The following is a 19,335-nucleotide window of genomic DNA, read 5'->3' on the forward strand; positions in this document are numbered from 1 at the left end:
ATGTGCACAGATGTTCAAAGCTGTGAAAATGCAATAAAGAGCACAACACATTTTGGTCACTTTATTAAATGACATTAAATAGTTTAAGTTTCAACTACTAAACAGCACTTTGAATGGTGAAAACACAGATAGTATATTGTCATACTTGAATGCTTTTCTTTAAAAACACAATTCCAGTCCTTATATATATTACAAAACAGCCTTAAAGGAAGAAGTGACATCTTTTCTACAGTACTCAAGATACTCAATACAGAACTGAAGAGCAGTCTAACAGAAACAAAAGCAAGTCTTCACAGCTGTATGATTTCAGCAGCCAAAGCTGGATGATGGACTGAAACGGTACTATACAACTGGGACGAAACATATACAGTATCACAATACTAAGCAAAACGCTTGACACCCAAAGAAAGAAAACGGGTTACAAAATGTGGAGAATTTAGCAGGCAAAACTGTATTACAAGCAACATTTTAAATCGTCATTTTAAGCCATTGCAACTATTTAAAACATCTAAAACAAATATAAAAATGAGCTTTTTAGTATTTATTGACGCATTTTCATCTTTAAATATTTGTTAAAACTTGATGTTATACTCAAAGTACATATTATGTAGCTAAAACGTCAAGTGAGAAGAGTGTATGCAAAGTGGTCCAGGTTTTACTTCAGACTCTCTTGATTTCCAATGAATCCTTCTAAGTATTATTCTCTAAGCCATAAATTCATCCATGGTGAAAAAAGTTGACAAGGTCGTCTACATTTTTCACATCTATGCCTTTGAGTAAATGATTAGACCGTACTGAAAATCCCTAGGTCTAGTATCAGGTTTAAAGTATTCTGGACTTGTAGAAGTACCAACTGCTAACAGCTGGCTAGAGCATACTGCTTTCAAACACTTACCTCAAAAATCTTTTTTTTTCATTTCTTCTAAAGTAAACATACATCAGCCCCCACCCCAATTAAATAAATTTGGTTATATGGTTGGCATAATTTCCAAAAATTTTTTAATGCTGTCTTTCCACAGGAAGGGGGGGGGTGGATCCAGCAAACCTCAAAAGTTCTGTATCCTACACCTAGTGTTCTTGGATGTTTCCCACTAGTTTCTCCAAGACAAATGGAAATCTCTTCATTATTCAAACAACTCAAAACAGTTGTAGCTAATGTTAAAACTCATTCGAATCCAGGGATACCTAGAGCGAATCCTCCACCAGCTTTCTTTTGGGGGTAACTCTTTAGCTGTTTCTACTACCTGTCACATCACCATCTCAAAAATGGTTCTGTACGTTGCATTGACTCCCATAGTCAAAAACAATATTTCCTTTAAGAGACTCAAGCAATCAAATTAAACATAAGTAAAATCATAGGCCCTTTTCAGAGACCTAGGGTAAGAAAAAGAAATGTAATGATTTTCTGGTAAAACCACCTAAGAGGCTATTAGATGAATTAATTTTGATCAGAAGGTTACCTCACAGGTTTAAATTGAAAAAAAAAAAATACATCCGACCTTAAAACAATTTAAGAAAATGTAAGGAGAGTGGGGTAAAGAGCATGGTGATGAGAGAAAAGAAGAGCATAGAAGCCAGTGATCCTTATCTTTAAGAGGAATTATTTCACAATACTGACAGTACTGGGAATTGTTAAAGCACATTCCTTACGTGAACTGAAAAGTCAGCGATGGTTCTGCCATTTTGATGCTGTTTCTAAAACAGGGTGTGAATCTAACAACCACAACTTCAGCGTTGCCCTCCTCAAATGCTAGAACTCGGTTTTCTTAGTCCACATCCCACTGCCAGCAACAGGATGAAGCACTAGCACTGGCACCTTGCAGTGGAGAGATGTGCTTTAAATCGGTGCCAGGAGAGAGAAAATGCATGTGTGGAAGATAATCCACAGCCCTGAAATTTTACTAGTAATTATTTCAGCACATCTAACTGAAAAGAAAAAATGGCAGAAAGACTAAAGAAGAAAAAGGAATTCTCTTCTTAGGCTGTACTTAAGGCTGCTTATACAATGCTAAGCTAAATGCAAGGCTCCTCCATCTTTAGAGCAGTAGTATTTAAGAATATTGCACACAGTTCTGTGTCAAAGCTAACTCTTAGTTGCTACCTTTCAATGACAGACATGATAGAGCAGGAGCCCAGTTTCCGACTTCCGTCAAAAGAACATTAAGACCATTTCAATCACTCTGATCAAGAAATGGATTAAGTACAAAAGTGATTTTTAACTTGAGGAATCAACTCTAAGAACTCAGCTGTGTTTTATTAAGTAAAGAACAAATATAGAAATCTTTATTCTTTCCTAAATTAATTACTTTTATGACAATTTTATGGTTGCTAAAAGCTGGCATAAAAATTTAGAGGAAATCTGTGGAGCTGTTACTGTTATGGAAGGACTTGTTTTCACTGAAAACAATTTGAAATATCTTCTGTACTCAATGTGTGTAAGAAGATTCTAGGCAACATCACTGACGAGTGTCAGGGAGAAATGGTATGCCCTATTTAAAAAAATTTAAAACTAATATGGAAGATTGGCATTTAAGGGGACCAAACTATTTATACAGTTGAGTTCTGTTAAGTCATTGATTCCTAAAAAAATAAAAGATCTTTCTATGATTTTAATAATCCTTTAAGCTTTTAGTGCAAAATCACATTGATTTCCCTTGGGAAGGTCCTGGATTTTTGCTTCTCATCGGGGGTGGTGCGCGCTGTAAGGGTGGCGGCTGCATGCCGCCAGCCACCGACTGATACATTCCTCTCATATCAATCTGCTGGTAGTTAGAAGGATTCATTATTAAACTTGGAGGCTTTGGCATCATGAGGTGACCCAGTGTCGCTTGTTGATAAGTCATCTGTTGCTGCTGCTGCTGATTGTACTGCTGTTGGAGCCTTCTGTTCATAAGTATTCGCTGAACACAACTGATTAACTATAGAGAAAAAAAGCGAGCTGTTTTAAGTGCATGACCCGTCTCAAAGAGGCAAGTATCAAATTCTGAGTTCAAATCAATTTGTTAAGGGGGTACCATACCAAAAGGAAAACACATAATTGTTATCACCATTACTAATTTGACGGCATTCACAAGACCTTTACTGTAGAAACCAGTTAGTAACACCATTTAGGACGAAATTCTCTTAATGACTTGACTATTGTATTGCAAGCCGCATTTAGGTTAGTTGCCATAGTAACCTGTCCTGCACTGTGATTAGTCTCAAGTATTAGTTACAGCACTTTTTGTCAAGTCTCCTTTGTCATTCTTTTGAATATTCCACACGATGACAGACAAATAAACATTTCAGTGACAAACGCCAAGGCAAAAGCATTTGTAGTAGGAATAATTCCTACCTGGAATGTCTCAAATTTCCTAAGATAACTTAAAACCACACAATTCTGCCTTGCTTTCTAAGTAAAATTCATGCCACAGAAATTGATTCCCTGGTGTCAAGAGTTGAAATTTCCCAGTGCAGGGCAGATGGCTGGCAAACGACTGTGCTGGGAACGATGATCAAGGATCCTGGAATATACTAGCTTGCTTGAGAATTTTATAATTTAGTAGGAATTTGTGATATATATCATCAAGAGCTCCATTTTTTGTTCTCAAATTAAATATCCTGAAATATACTTTTAGGAAGCCGATTAAAAATAAAAAACATAGTAAAAGTGAGGCAAAAGTTCGTGTTTTGATATTTTATGAAAAGGGATACTATACAATCCTCAAGTAGAAGCACCTGGGAAGTGTGTAACAAATATATTATCTTGACATTACTAGGTTCCTTCGCTCCTTCTTCCTTCCTTCCTTCCTTTCCTTTCTTTTTCTCCTGGGGAGGGCACCAGGGATTGAATCCAGCTACATCTCCAGCCCTTTTGTTGTTGTTTTGAAACAGAGCCTCAGCAGGTTGCTGGAAGTCTCATTACATTGCTGACGTTGTCCTCTTCTCCAATCCTCCTGTCTCAACCTCCCAAGTACTGGGACTACAGGCATGCGCCACCCCGCCAGGTAGACATTACTAGGTTTCTGATAAAATTTCTTCTAAAATAATCAATGACCATCCATCGCTCCACTGGAGGGATGGTTACTGATATGTCACATGAGCCTATTATTACATATTCAAATTAGAACCTAGAGATAGTCAGAATTCTTACCATCTGTTGTTTTGTCAACACATCGTTGTAGATCGCTTCTCTCCGTTTAACATCAAGCTCCTGGCTGGCTTGTCTACTTAACGCTAATGCCTGCACTTGGGCCTCAGAGAGATTAATGTTTTCCTTCCACTAAAAGAAAAAAAAATCTTTAATCCTTATTACTGTATCATTAAGGAAAATAAGACACTTAAAGATGTTCAGAATTTTTTCAAATTTTCTCCCTCCCTATTTTTCCTTTATTCTTATCTAAGGAAAAGAGTGATATAAAAGGAGAGTATAAAGTTGTCTATTGTTGTGAATGGGTTGGCCGTCTCTGGAATTAAATATTTACATTTAATTTGTACAACTGGTGATTAAAATGTACTTATGCAAACTATGCATATATTTCTACGTTTGAGTTCCTAATTCTTAGATTTTTCTCATTTCTCTTTTGTGCCAAATCTATGCAAAATTGCTGTTACAGCTTGGTAACTAGCACCAGTACTAGTTACTAGTACTAGTACCAGTTTACTAGTACTATAGTACAGAATAGTACTGTAGTATAGACTACAAATCAGGCCGTAGAACTAAGACTCTTTTCTCCACAAAAGTACTAAAGCAAACAATTAAAAATTAAAAGAAACTGTGTGTGTGGGGATACACAAATAGGAAACTGAGATAAGAATTGCCAATTAGCTTACAACGGCTGAAATAATATCTTCAAGAGGCTGAATCCTCACTGAAGTCACACTATTTGTTGCTTCCACAACTTTTTCTCTTCCTTGATTAATGAGGTCCTAGAAGTATGTAAGAAATAAAGTTAAACAGGACAGAAAGACAGCAGTTTTAAAACACAGGCTTCCTCTCTCTTGCTGATTTATAGCACTACATAATTGAAGGGAACAGTAAAATTCACCATCAATGAAGTGAAGCTTACTGATACCCAAACTGTCATTAAGAAGATAAAAAATTGGACTTTATTACACCAATAATTTAATAACTTAAATGAATATACAGATGCAAGTATTGGCACAATAAAACCCAATCTTTCATATTTAATTCATAATTGATTAGTTATAAATCACTCATTTCACAATACTGGATATTATCATACTAAATGGTATGTTTACTCAGCATTAGAATACAGATTAATATGGATATTTATCCTACTTTTAAACATTAGAAAGTAATGTTTACTACCAATATTTTATAACTAAACAAAGTGCTATTTTCCTAGCTATTCAACTGCCCTATTGTTCCTTAATTAAAATAATTTGAACTACATTAATTCAAGGACTGATTCCTTTGGGCTCTGAACAAACTGTGTTTTAGTATATTATGTTGGTTTAAAAAAGTCAACAAATAAAAGAAAAATTTGTTGGTCTATTCAGAGGTAATCTTTTGGAGAATGTGGTATTTCTGCACGGGGGACCCTCAACAACAAGGTACTTGAAATTGCCTTTAATTCATGTTAAAACTCCTTTTTACTTCACAACTTACCTCTAGCTGTTGATTACTCATTGCTGACAGGGCTCCCAAGTTGAAAGGAATATAAGGAGTTTGAGCACTGAAAGTGACAGGGGGTAAATTGGTCCCAGTTGGTATGTTGAAACGCATGGTCAGTCCCTAAAAACAAAAAAATTATGCACTTTTCACGTTGTGATTTAGAACTTAAAATCCTACATCATCTACTGGTTTAGAAAGGAATCCATGTTCTCAGAGCTGGGAAATTATTAACACTCTTCCACACACAAACAAAACATTCTTTTCACCCGAAACCAAGATCTTATTACATGGAAAGCTTTAACCCCTAAAGGTGTGTTCTTTTTTCTAATAACTCCCACTGAGTGAGGCGACTCAGTGAACTCAGATGAGACTCCTAACATCACATCGATGTTCGAGAAGTGTGGTACAATGAGTAAGGAGTTTAAAAGAAGGGTTCAGGTATTAGGATAAAGTTGCCCATGTTCAGGCACATTGTGCTCCAGTGCGTTGGTGTTTAAGACAGACATGGAATTAAATATTCAATAAAGTAGCTCCTGAAGACTGATATCGGTGTCCAAAAATAAAATATTTGTGTTCTGATATTTAGCAAAATAGAGACTTCTACTTCCAAACCTGAAGCTTCTACATGTTTGTAACTAGACTTGGTACAGGTGTTGATGAGAATAGAAATGGCGTTACTATTGTTTTCGTGTAAAATAGCATGATTTGCTTCTCTCCTCTTCTCCTACTCTACCATCAAATTGACACTCGAGGGATCCTGTAAGTGAAGACCCACTATACTACTGCCCACTTCAAATGCGATCCTTTTCTTTCTCACAGCTCTTTCAAATGCCGAACATAAAAACAGAAGCCAAGAAGGTTTGCTTTTTGAGACGGGGTCTTGCCGTGTTGCCCAGGCTGGTCTAGACCTGCTAGGCTCAGGCCACAGTCCTGCCTCGGCTTCCCAAGTAGCTAGGACCAAAGGAGTGAGACGTGGCGTCAGCCCCCAGAGACATCCTGTGTGAACTACCTTCTTTTCTGCTTCATATTCAGCCCAGGCTGCCTTTCTTTCTTCTTCAGTCAACTCTTCTTCTTCTTTGTGGTCCAAAAGGGAGTCATGTTCATGGTATCCTACAATGTGTTCTTTATGTATCTGAAGAAGTTCTGCAAGTATAGTATCCTGTTTAGAGGGGTTGGAATAACAGAGAATTATTTTCTCCCTCTGGATCACATCTCCATTTTTCTAGAGTCAACTGTTAAAACTAGAAACAGACCGTTCTCGTGTATCTAATACGTAAATGACCTAGAACATAAGACAAATTCTTCCACCAGAATTTCATGTTTATAAACTATGTTTCAGAGATTCACTTTTAAAAACTTACCGTTTTGGGTTTTCAAAATCGTTTCTCTCTAACTTAGAAACATTTTGTTTTCATATATCTTTTGCTTTGTGCACACATGGTTTTGAGTTGATAAATGCTAACATAAGTCTGTTTAAATTTGGGATTATATTGGGTGCCATCCTAAAAATCATGGCTCTTCCTGTTTATATGTTTTTCTTTTTTGGTGGTTATTACTGAGGATGGAACCCAGAGGCCCTGTACCTCCAAGCTACACCCCCAGCCCAATTTTATTTTTATTTTTAAACAGAGCCTCTTAGCCAGGTATAGTGGTGCACGCTTGTAATCTCAGTACATGGGAGGTTTGTGGCCAGCCTCTGCTACTTAGTGAGGCCCTGTTCCAAAATAAAAAAAATAGGGCTGGGTGTAACTGGGAGGCAGAATGCCCGAGTTTAATCCCAGTAAGGGGGGGGTGGAGGGCCAGGTCTCATTAGATTGCTAAGGATGTCCTCAAATCTCTGATCCTTCTGTCTGTCTCAGACTCACAAGTAATGGGACTACAGGCATGCGCTACTATGCCCAGCTGTTTATACATTTTTTAAAAACCAGCCTCAGCAACTTAGCGAGACTGTCAGCAACATAGCAAGACCCTGTTTCAAAATCAGAAAATAAAAATTAAAAAAGAGCTGAGCTCAGGAGGTGTCGCTCAGAGGTAGAATGCCACTAGGTTCAATTCCCAGTACAAAAAAAATGCTTAAAAACTAGGATCATTTATGTACTCAGTAAAAATACTAAAGTCTTTCTCTGTATAATTTTAACTTATGTATAAATATATATAAATATGTATAACTTATGTATAAATATTTCTCTGTATCAATATAACTTACTATGACAGTAAGACACAAAGAGATGGGGTGAGATGAATCAATGATATGTTACTTTTGCTAATAAATATTTCAAAATATTCATTAAGAAATAATACATAAAAATCTAGGTGTGGTGGTGTATGTTTATGATCCCAGTAGCCTGGGAGGCTGAGAAGGGAGGATCACAGGTTGGTGGCCAACCTCAGCAAGTAGTGAGGCCCTCTGCAATTTAGTGAGACTCTGATTCAAAACAAAGAATAAAAAATAGGGCTGAGGGTACAGCTTGGAAGTAGAATACCCCTGGGCTCCCCAAGTACTGCAAAAGAATCAAACATAAAAACCTGGAGATGTATATGACAACTTTATTCACTTTACAAAGGGGATTTTTCATGTTTTAAAATAAGTTCTTGAATATAACTTTTTTTTTTTTTTTTTTTTGCGATACTGGGGATTGAACCCTGGGGTGTTCTACCTCTGAGCTACATGCCCAGCCCTATTTTTTATTTTTTATTTTGACCCTTTTTTATGGTACTGAAGATGGAATGCAGGGACATTCTACCTCCAAGTGACATCCCCAGCCCCTATTTTTTATTTTTATTTTGAAACAGGGTCTCACTGAGTTGCAAAGGGTTCACTAAGTAGCTGAGGCTGTCCGCGAACCCGAATCCTCTTATCTCAGCCTCCCAAATGCTAGGATTACAAGCATGCACCACCACGCCCAGCTTTTTTATTCTTTATTTTGAAACAGGGTCTCACTAAGTTGCAGAGGGCCTCACTAAGTAGCTGAGTCTGGCCATGAACCTGAAATCCTCTTGTCTCAGACTCCCAAGTACTGGGATTATAAGTGTGTGCTACCACACCCAGCTGAACATACTTTTTTGTGGTAATGGGAACTGAATCCAGGAGCATTTAACCTCTGAGCTACATCCCTAGCCCTATTTTAGTTTTGAAACATGGTCTCATTAGGTTGATGAGACTCACTACTTGCTGAGGCTGTCCTCAAATCTGTGATCCTCCTGTCTCAGCTTACAAAATACTGAGATTAGAGGTGTGTACCAACATACCCATCTTAAACATACTTTAAAAATAGAATGTGCCCGGCGTGGTGGCGCACGCTTGTAATCCCCGCACTTGGGAGGCAAAGACAGGAGGATCGCGCTGGTTCAGAGCCAGCCTCACTGGCTTAAGAGACCCTGTTTCCATATAAAAAAGTAAAAAATAGGTCTGGGAGTGTAGCCCATGGGAGTGTATCCCAGAGGCAGAAGGGCTTCCAGGAACCCCAGTACCACAAAAAAAAAGAATGTGAATTTAATGAGACAAAGTCCACACTTGAAAATTATGTCTTTATATACTTTAAACATACCTGGAATATAGGGTGCAAAAAATGATAAGAACTCATAGGTGTATTATATGTCAAGATGAACATTTCAAATCATGAGGCCCTAAATTTTTTCTTGTACAGTATCAGATACTGACATTAATTTCATTATGTTCTGTTATATCATGTAAACATCTCATTTGTTACCCTAATAAACATTGGAAACAATCCATTTCAAGAAAGAAATGGAACTGATTTTCTTAATAGATACAACAGCTGTAATTGAGACTTTATAATCATTTATTTTGACATGTAGTATGTTCTATTTCCTTCACTGAAAAAAAAAAATTAAAAGACCATACAAACAGAGGGCTTCATAACGTTTGTTGGGAGTATATAGAGATGCTAACAAGTTTAGGTCCCTTGAAAGTTAACTAAACACTATAGAATTCTGCCAGTCAAAGCTGACTTCTCTGATCTATACCACATTAAACAGACCAGTTGCCAAAGATACTGACCAGGCAGGAAGGAAGAAATGCCAGTCTTCATTAATTTGTTCCATTAAAAGATAATGATTTTCCAGGAGTGGTGGTGCACGCTTGTAATCCCAGCGCTTTGGAGGCTGAGACAAGAGGATCGCAGGTTCATGTCCATACTCAGCTACTTAGTGAGGCCCTCTGCAACTTAGTGAGACCCTGTTTCAAAATAAAGAAGAAAAAACAGAGCTGGGGGTGTAGCTCAGAAATCAAATGCCCCTGGGCTCAATCCCCAGTACCACACAAAAAAGATAATGACTTTTTTAGATGTGTGACTTCCATGCCCACCCTTGAGGTATGAATAAAGAGATAATAATAAAACTAGATAATACTGACTAAAATATTTTTGTGGTATTAGGGATTGAACCCAAGAACATTCTACTTCTGGGCTACAACTCCAGCTCTATTTTTTTGTTTGATTTTGTTGGTACTGGAGATTGAACCCAAGGGCATTCTACCTCAAGCTACAACACCAGCCCATATTTTGTGTGTTTTGTTTTGAAACATGATCTTGCTAGGTTGATGAGAGTTTTGCTAGGTGGCTGAGACTGTCTTCAATCCTGCAATCTTCCTGTCTCAACTTCCTAAGTACTGGGATTACAGGTATGTACCACCATGCCAGGCACAAGCCTTATTTTTTTTATATTTTGAAACAGGAGTCTCACTAAGTTGCTAAGGGACTTGCTAAGTTGCTGAAGCTGGCCTCAAATCTGTGATCCTCCTGTCTCAGCCTTCCAAGTAGTGGCATTATAGGTGTGTGCCACCACACTCAGAGACTAATAATTTCTTAAGAAGAAACGATCCAAATATAATGGATAAAGTCAACTATTCTACAATATACCAAATAAATCACAAAGTTTCAATTTTCTGTGGATAAACCCTAATATTATTTTTTCCTGACATAAAAATGATCTTAAATCAGGGTAGCACACCCTTTAATCCCAGTACGTGGGAGGCGGAGACAGCAGGATCACAGGTTTGAGGTCAGCCTAAGCAATGTAGCGGGACTCCCAGAAATCTAATGAGACCCTGTTTCAAAATAAAAAGGACTGGGGGTATAGCTCAGAGGTAGAATGCCTTTGGGTCCAATCCCCAATACCACATACACATAAAAAAAAGTATCTTAAAGCCAGACATGGTAACACATGCTCATAATCCCAGTACTTGGGAGGCTGAGATAGAAGGATCTCAGGTTTCCGCCAGTCTCAGCTACTTAATGAGGCTCTCAGCAAATTTAGTGAGACCCTGTTTCAAAATAAAAAAATAAAATAGGGCTGGGGGTGTAGCTCAGAGGTAGAATGCCCTTGGGTTCAATTCTTAGAACGCCCCCCCCCACACAATAATCTTAGTCATGGTTAATAAGTTCATTTCTCTAAGAAAGCTAACTAAGCAAAAGACCAAAAGCACTAGGAACTGAATTAATTTTTGGCTATGCCATTGATTCATTCTCCCTATAACACATGAAATAACTTGGCCTAGCTAATAATTTAAATACTCTTTGTTGGGAAGGGAGAGAAAGGGAAGCAGGGAAGCCTACCAAGTACTGTGTGCATGTATGCCATTGTCAACAGGATTTACTTTAATGATATGAGACTACAATGCTCCAATAAAAGCATATTAAAAATAAATACTCTCTGTTCCAGAACAGGAAGACATGAGAATAGTAGAATTAATGAAAACATCCCATTCTTTAAAAAAAAACACAAGTATTTTTCTCTTAACTATCTCTTTATCACAATTTACATATAAATGACTTTTTTAATGTTGGAGAATTTTTTGAACTGCATGTATGCATGTATGTGCATACACATACACTCATATGTACACTTTTTTTAATGCCTGAAGTCGTGGTGGTACACTCCTATAATCCCAGGCTTGGAAGACTGAGACTGGAAGATCACAGGTTCATAGCCAGCCTTAGCAACTTAGTGAGAACCTGTTTCAAAATAAAAAAGGGTTGAGGGTGTAGCTCAGAGGTAAAACATCCCCGGGATTAATTTCCAGAAAAAAAGAATTAATCCCTGAAGAATTCCAGGGAAGAAAGAGAATTAAGTAGGTCTACTTTTTCACTTTTAACACTGTTTTGAAGTTTCTTTGAACACGCATATATTAATTTAACAAAAGAAAATATAGGTCAGGTGTGGTGGTACATGCCTATAATCCCAGCAACTTCAGAAGCTCAGGCAGGAAAATCGTAGGTTTGAGGTTAGTCTGGGCAATTTTGTGAGACCCTGGCTTTAAATTTAAAATAAAAAAAGAAGAGCCGGGCATGGTGGCGCATGCTTATAATCCCAGCGCTTGGGAGGCTGAGACAGGAGGATCGCGCAGGTTCGAAGCCAGCCTCAGCTACTTAGCGAGGTTCTCAGCAACTTAGTGAGACCCTGTTTCCAAATAAAGTATAAAAAAATAGGTCTGGGAGTATAACCTGGAGGTAGAAAAGCCCCTGGGTTCCACCCCCAATGCCACAATAAATAAATAGATAAATAGATAAATAAATAAATGGAAAAGGACTGAAGATGCTGTTCAGTGGTAAAGCTCCTCTGGGTTCAAGCTCCAGTAGTATACAAAAAAAGTCCCACCAATTCCAGATTCAAGATGTCTCCTCCCAGAGTCACACATGCTGGTCAGGTTATGCTGCAGACTACAGTATTGTCCATGCAATAATATTCTTTTTGATCCATCACTGAATGAAATGCCAATAAGCGGCAGCCAATGTTCTTGTGACTGTTCTCTATCCTTAAAAAGATTTTGGAATAGCTGGGCATGGTGGCGCACGCTTGTAATCCCCGCGCTTGGGAGGCTGAGACAGGAGGATTGCACAGGTTCGAAGCCAGCCTCAGCTACTTAGTGAGGCCCTCAGCAACTTAGTGAGACCCCGTTTCCAAATAAAATCTAAATATGTCTGGGAGTATAGCCCGGAGGTAGAAAAGCCCCTGAGTTCCACCCCCAGTACCACAAAAATAAAAATAAAAATAAAAATAAATATATAAAAAAGGGCAGAGGGTGTGGCTCAGTGGTAGAGTTTCCTTGATTCAATCCCCAATGTCTGTGTGTCTCTAACACACACACGCGCGCGCGCGCGCGCACACACACACACACACACACACACACACACACACACGAGAATACAAGTTAAATGGCTTTTTTAAAAATACAATTCCTGGGCACAGTGCAGCATACCTATACTCTTGGTCCTTGGGAGGCTGACAAAGGAGGACCACAGGTTTGAGTGCAGCCTCTGCAACTTAGTGAGACTCCCAGCAACTCAGCAAGCCTCTGTTTCCAAATTAAAAATAAGAAGAAGTGGGGTGTAGCTCAGAGGTAGAATGTCCCTATGTTTAATCTCTAGTACCAAAAAAACTAAAAGAAAAAAAAAGAAATATTCTAATATAGTTCTGAAAGAGAGAGAGAAATCTTTCTTTCTTCCAGAGTGCTATGTAGGACACAAGAAAGGAGAAGCAGGATTTGTGGTATACACTGTCTCTGCATGGCAGCATTCTATCGATATAAGAAATGAATGATGAGATTAAGAGGGCAAAAATGTCTTTGTTACAAGATCCTCAAATTATTTCTTTTGGAAAAAGAGTTCTGTGAAGTCAAGAGCAAGCTTTAAAAGGTAATGAAGAACATTTTTATCCCAATATACAGCAAAAATCAGTGGAGAGGTTTTTATTTTTCCCCTTTAAAGAACAGCATTTATATTAGTTGCTATAGTAACACTATTACTGAAAACAATACTGGAACAGAATCTATAATCACTAAGCCAACAGTCATCAAAATGAGATTTAAATTACATCCAAATGTGTACCTTTACTTTCCTTTGCCTAAACTTTATTTTTCCTTAAATAAGTGAAAAGGCCTATAAGCTTAAAAAATATGGTTAGCTATATTTTAGCTAATAACCTAAATTAGTTTAAGTTTTTAAAATGCCTATTTCAATTAATAAAAAAAATGATAAATTAAACATTTCGTTAATTTATTTAGAAGTTTCGAGTATTTGGCAAACTGACAAAAATTCCCATCTAATTAATTTTGAAATTCAACCTTGAAAATAAAATTGTTAAAAAATAATCAAGACTTTGCCTAAGGGTAGAGTAGAGGGTTTGCCATGTTTCAAAAATATTTTTGCTTGCCATCACTTTGGGTTTGAGTTTTATGAAATCTGGAAATAAAATGTCACTGGAATATTTAACTGCCGTATGACCCACTGCAAAAGCTATGAAAAAATCCTTTTATTGCTTAAATAAGTGTAGATTCTTAGTAAAGAAATTTAATATTCCTGGTTTAAAAAAAAAAGCATCTATGTTCACATCTGAAGCCGGTTTCTTCCCAAACTACACTGGGAAAAATGTAGTATATTTGGTAAGTAACTAGAAAACTTAGTGAATGAAGTTCACATAAAACTTCCTATCAGATTTTGGGTCAAGAGAACGTAACCTTTGCCAAAGTGACAACTACAGAACCTGTCACTTTCAAACAAAGAAAAGGCAGACTTGCCAAAGTGCAGGGAAGGAAAGAACTCTTTAATCACAATATTTTCTCCTTAATTCAACATCTAATGAACCATATTCTATATTTAGAATTTACCCTTTAAAATCGGTTATCCATTACGATGATTGCATACGCCTCCTTGAGGAGGAGCGCTGTCACTCTGGATTCTACCTGACAGCAGTGATTTTCTAGAAGTTGCAGCTTTCCAAGAAGAGCCCGAATTGAAAATCAATTCTCATTCTACGCGGTCTGGAGTTCTCATTATCTCTTTAAACATTTTACATCCACTAATTCAAATATAGGTGTGCTTCAACAAGGAAAAACAAGATATACAAAACAGGAGTGAAAAGAGCTAGTTAGGAGTTCAAGTTATCATATATATATATATATATATATATATATATATTTTTTTTTTTTTTTTTTTTTTTTTTGCAGTTCTGGGGATCAAACAGATTATACCTTAAAGAAATAAGTCATTAGGCCGGGCGTGGTGGCGCACGCTTGTAATCCCCGCACTTGGGAGGCGGAGACAAGAGGATCGCGCTGGCTTAAGAGACCCTGTTTCCAAAAATATATATAAAAAATAGGTCTGGGAGTGTAGCCCAGAGGTAGAAGGGCTTCCAGGAACCCCAGTACCACCAAAGAAATAAGTCATTAGAAGACAACAAGGAAACTGATAAAAAGATATGAAGAAGATCACCTAGTAATTCTTACATCGATCAAATTTCTCCTATAATTTATATTCCTTATGCCTAAAATAACAAGTCTGATGTAAAGAAAACAAAAAAGACTTCGCCATTCAAACACGAGTAATTTGAGAGACAAAAGCAAATCGTTCACCTATTCAATTCTCCTAAAAGTATCACACCTTCAAGCCAACCTAAGCACTTTAGGCTATTAATACATGGTTACAGCGGGATATGGTGGTACACGCATGTAATCTCAGTATTTGGAGGCTGAGACACAAAGATCACAGGTTTAAGGACAGCCTCGGTAACTTAGTGAGACTCTTAGCAACCTAGTGAGACCCTTTTACAAAACAAACAAACAAACAAACAGCCTGGGGATATAGCTCAGATATTGAATGCCCCTGGTTTTAATCTTTAGACTCCCTTACCCCAAAATATGGTTACTGTAGTATTTAAATAGCTAATTAATAAAGGATCAACTAGTCATCCCAAGATGCTAGTTATGTCTTTCTGAACTCCCATAAATGACAATGGAAAAAAATGACTTATAGCCTTGCTTTCTAGGTTTCACTCTATAAGGAATCATTTCCAGACTACGCGCCTTGAAAGATAAACCACGCTATACCTCCACGCTACAACCCTTGCTAAACTGCTAGGCTCCTATCTCAGGCTCCCAAGCACTGGGATTACAGGCATGCACATCAATGACTTTTCTGCTGCTAAATCAAATGGCCAATTCTCAGACCTGACCCAATCGCACTCATCAGTAATATCTGACAGAATTTGATCTCCCTCTTTTCTAGAATATTTTCTTCTCTTGGTAAGCTATTGGAAGAACTCTACTGATGTTATTTAACACTTTCTCTTGTTTCTACTGCCCTTTCTAAAGGTGCTGAAGCAGACCTTAAATAAGAAATAACAATTTGTCTATTGTAAATTGTGCTGCTATTAACATGGACATTTAAGTATCATTATAATATTCTGAATTCATTTCCTTTAGAAAGATGCCCAGGAGCACTATCGCTGGGTCATATGGTAGTTCCATTCCCATTCTTCTGAGAAACCTCCACACTGATTTCCATAGCAACTAACCTAGTTAGTGCCATATGAATCAGTTACAGAAAATGTTACCAATATAAAATTCAAATAAAAGTATTTAAAGAGTAAAAACAAATACCAGGGATAAAAAGTAGTAGTTGGGCCAGGTAGGTGTGGTGGCACATACCTACAACCTTAATATTTGGGAGGCTGAGACAGGAGGATCACTGATTCAAAGACAGCCTCAGCAACTTAGTGACATCCTATTTCAAATTAGCAAATAAAATCAGGCTGGGGGTATAGGTCAGAGGTAGGATGCCCCTGGGTTCGATCCTCAGTACCAAAATAAAAATAAATAAATAAATAAATAAATAAATAAATAAATAAATCCCCAAGTGGTCCTAATCTACGGCCAAAGGGATCTGATAGCAACTAAATCATAAACAAACTCTGGGGTTGGCTGTAGTGGTAAGCGGTAGAATACTTTCTAGCATGTTCATGGCCTTGGGTTCCATCCCTAGCACTACAAAATTCAACAGCTAAACAACTAACGAATCAAACTTTTTCCTAAATGCTGCATCAGACCTTTTCACTATGATAAATAAGTCTACTCTTAGAAAAGGACCCTTCGAAATAATCTCCTTAATGAAGTTTCATTAAGGAGGGCATCAGTGAAAAATAAAATATTTGCTTATATACAAAAAACATTAATATTCTGAAAATGCTCTATAAGAATTAGAGAAATAGCTCAGCGTTGTGCCATATACCTGTAATCCCAATACTTGGGAGGCTGAGACAGGAGGACTGCTGGTACAAGGTCAGCCTCAGCACCGTAGAAAGACTCAGCAACCTAGTGAAACCCTGTTTCAAAATAAAGAATAAATATTGGGCTGGAGGTGTGGCTTATAGGTAGAATGATTTGCAGTTCTGTGAACTGAAACCAGGACCTTTGTACATGCTAAGAAAACTCTCTACCATTGAGCTATACCCACAGCCCATACTTGTGAGATTTTAAAACAATTAAAATGACTTTAGTGTAGTGACACAGTATATAAATAGCTACTTTCCCAATTCTCTTAATAGCTACACAGGACACTGAGTACTTGAATCTGAAACCAAAACAATAGGAAATGTATTCCTAATGGCCTTTTAGGTAATGGGAATAGATTTAAATATATAAAATCTTTGTTTAGGGCTGGGGTTATATATAACGTGGTGGTGGTAGAGTGATACCAAGCATGCACGTGGCCCTGGGTTCAATCCCAAGTACTGCAAAAATAACAACTAAAATATAACCTTTATTTAGATCAGAAAACATATAGGTTTTCTCTTATTTTCAAAAAAGTCAAAATGATACCTATCATTATATTAACTTTCATAAAATAAATACGCAATGGCTATTTTATCCTAGAAATGTCTTTACATGCTATATTACCATTAAATAATATTTTCTTATCCAAGAACAATGTACCAGAATATAGATGTAGATATTAGTACTGGCTCTGTGAAATATTAGCTGAAAATTGTGGGTAAGTCAGTATCTCTAACCTAAACTTCCCTCATATCTATAAAACAATAAAGTTTCATTAAGGAAATTATTTCTAAGGGTCTTTTTTCTAAGAGTGAACTTATTTGATTTATCATAGTGAAAAACATCAAATAAGCAATACTGATTCTATTTATTTATTTATTTATTTATTTATTTATTTATTTATTTTGGTGGTACTGGGGTTCCTGGAAGCCCATCTACCTCCGGGCTACACTCCCTGACCTGTTTTTTACATATTTTTATTTGGAAACAGGGTCTCCTAAGCCAGTGCCCACAGCTGGCTTCGAACCTGCGCGATCCTCCTGTCTCTGCCTCCCAAGTGCGGGGATTACAAGCGTGCGCCACCACGCCCGGCCTCTGATTCTTTTTAAATACATGAATTAATGATTACTGTCTCTAGCAGGTAATGCGTTAGTACAGGAAAAACATGAGTGAACAAAAAGAAAATATATAGTGAGTGCTAAGTTAACAAAATTTTGACCAATCTGAAAATTTATTTAATTATATAGTAAGATAAGATGAAAATCATTGAAAAAATTTTAAGTATCAATATAGATTTTAGCTAAAATACCTTTTCAATTTAAACCTAAGTTTCCATGTGTGTGTATTCATGTGCATGTGTGTGTATGTGTGTCTGTGTGTGCGTATGTGTGTTTTACTGGGGATTGAACCCATATGCATTCTATCTCTGAGCTACATCCCCAGCCCTATTTTTTATTCTATACTTTGAAACAGGGTCTCACTAAGTTGCTGAGGGTCTTACAAAGTAGCTGAGGATGGCCACAAACCTGTGATCCTCCTGTCTCAGCCTCTCCAAGTACTGTGGACTACAAGTGAGCACCACCACGCCCAGCTTCATTTTTTTTTTTTTTGAAACAGGGTCTCGTAAAGTTGCTGAGGCTGAACTTGCAAACCTCCTGTCTCAGCCTCCAAGTACTGGGAATACAGGCAGGCACCATCATACCCAGCTCTCCGTAAATTTATCGGCTTACAAAAGCTGTATACATCTTACACATTTTGTCATATTACCCTATATTAACATAATGAGCCGGGCTTGGTGGTGCATGCTTGTAATCTCAGCATTCGGGAGGCTGAGACCAGAGGATTTCAATTCGGGACAGCCTCAGCTACCTAGCGAGGCCCTTCACAACTCAGTGAGACCCTGTTTCAAAAAATAAAAAACACTAAAGAATAGGGCTGGGGATGTAGCTCGGAGGTAGAATGCCCCTGGGTTCCATCCCCAGTGTATGTATGTATGTATGTATGTATGTATGTATGTATGTGTGTGTATGTATGTATATATATATATATATATATATACACATATATATATATTCTAGATTATGATTTCTGATATATTTTAATGTATGTATGTATATATGTGTGTATATATATATTCTAGATTATGATTTCTGATATATTTTAATGTACCTGTTTATTTCATTATTTCATAAAATATTCACAAAAATTAAAAGCATGAGTGCAACTTAATGTGTTAATATATTTAACTTCATGAGTTTGGAGATAAGTACACACACATAAAACTATCACCACAATGAATGTCATAAACATATCTATCACCTCTAAAAACCTCATCCCAACATCTTTCTAAGAACACATAAGATCTACCTTCTTAGAAAATTTTTAGTTTTGCGGGTATGGAGATGTCCGTGAACCGTGATCCTCTGGTCGCAGCCTCCCGAATGCTGGGATTACAAGCATGCGCCTCCACGCCTGGCTTGATGCAATTATTATTAACTGTAGGTACTATGATGTAAAGTAGTAAACCCCTAGAACTAATTTATCTTGCCTAACTCAAAGTTTGGGTCCTTTGATGAATACCTCCCTATTTCTCCTTCCTTCCAGTCCCTAGCAAACACCACTTTACTCTCTGCTTCTAGGCAACAGACTT

At 37.3% G+C, this 19,335-nt stretch overlaps 1 protein-coding gene across 1 annotated transcript in view; it reads right to left on the reverse strand.

The window, feature by feature from the left end:
• Nucleotides 1-2,639: 2,639 nt before the first annotated feature.
• The window catches only part of ATRX (ATRX chromatin remodeler), a gene marked incomplete at both ends in the record, with an annotated part of 162,023 nt that continues 145,327 nt past the window's right edge, over nt 2,640-19,335 (reverse strand). The window contains 5 exons of the mRNA XM_080719003.1: nt 2,640-2,918; nt 4,133-4,261; nt 4,813-4,908; nt 5,612-5,737; nt 6,627-6,776. Coding sequence (XP_080575129.1) covers nt 2,640-2,918; nt 4,133-4,261; nt 4,813-4,908; nt 5,612-5,737; nt 6,627-6,776 — 780 coding nt within the window. The remainder of the gene's footprint in view (nt 2,919-4,132; nt 4,262-4,812; nt 4,909-5,611; nt 5,738-6,626; nt 6,777-19,335) is intronic.

Source organism: Muscardinus avellanarius (genome assembly GCF_963383645.1).
Source record: "Muscardinus avellanarius genome assembly, chromosome: X".
NCBI lineage: Eukaryota > Metazoa > Chordata > Mammalia > Rodentia > Gliridae > Muscardinus > Muscardinus avellanarius.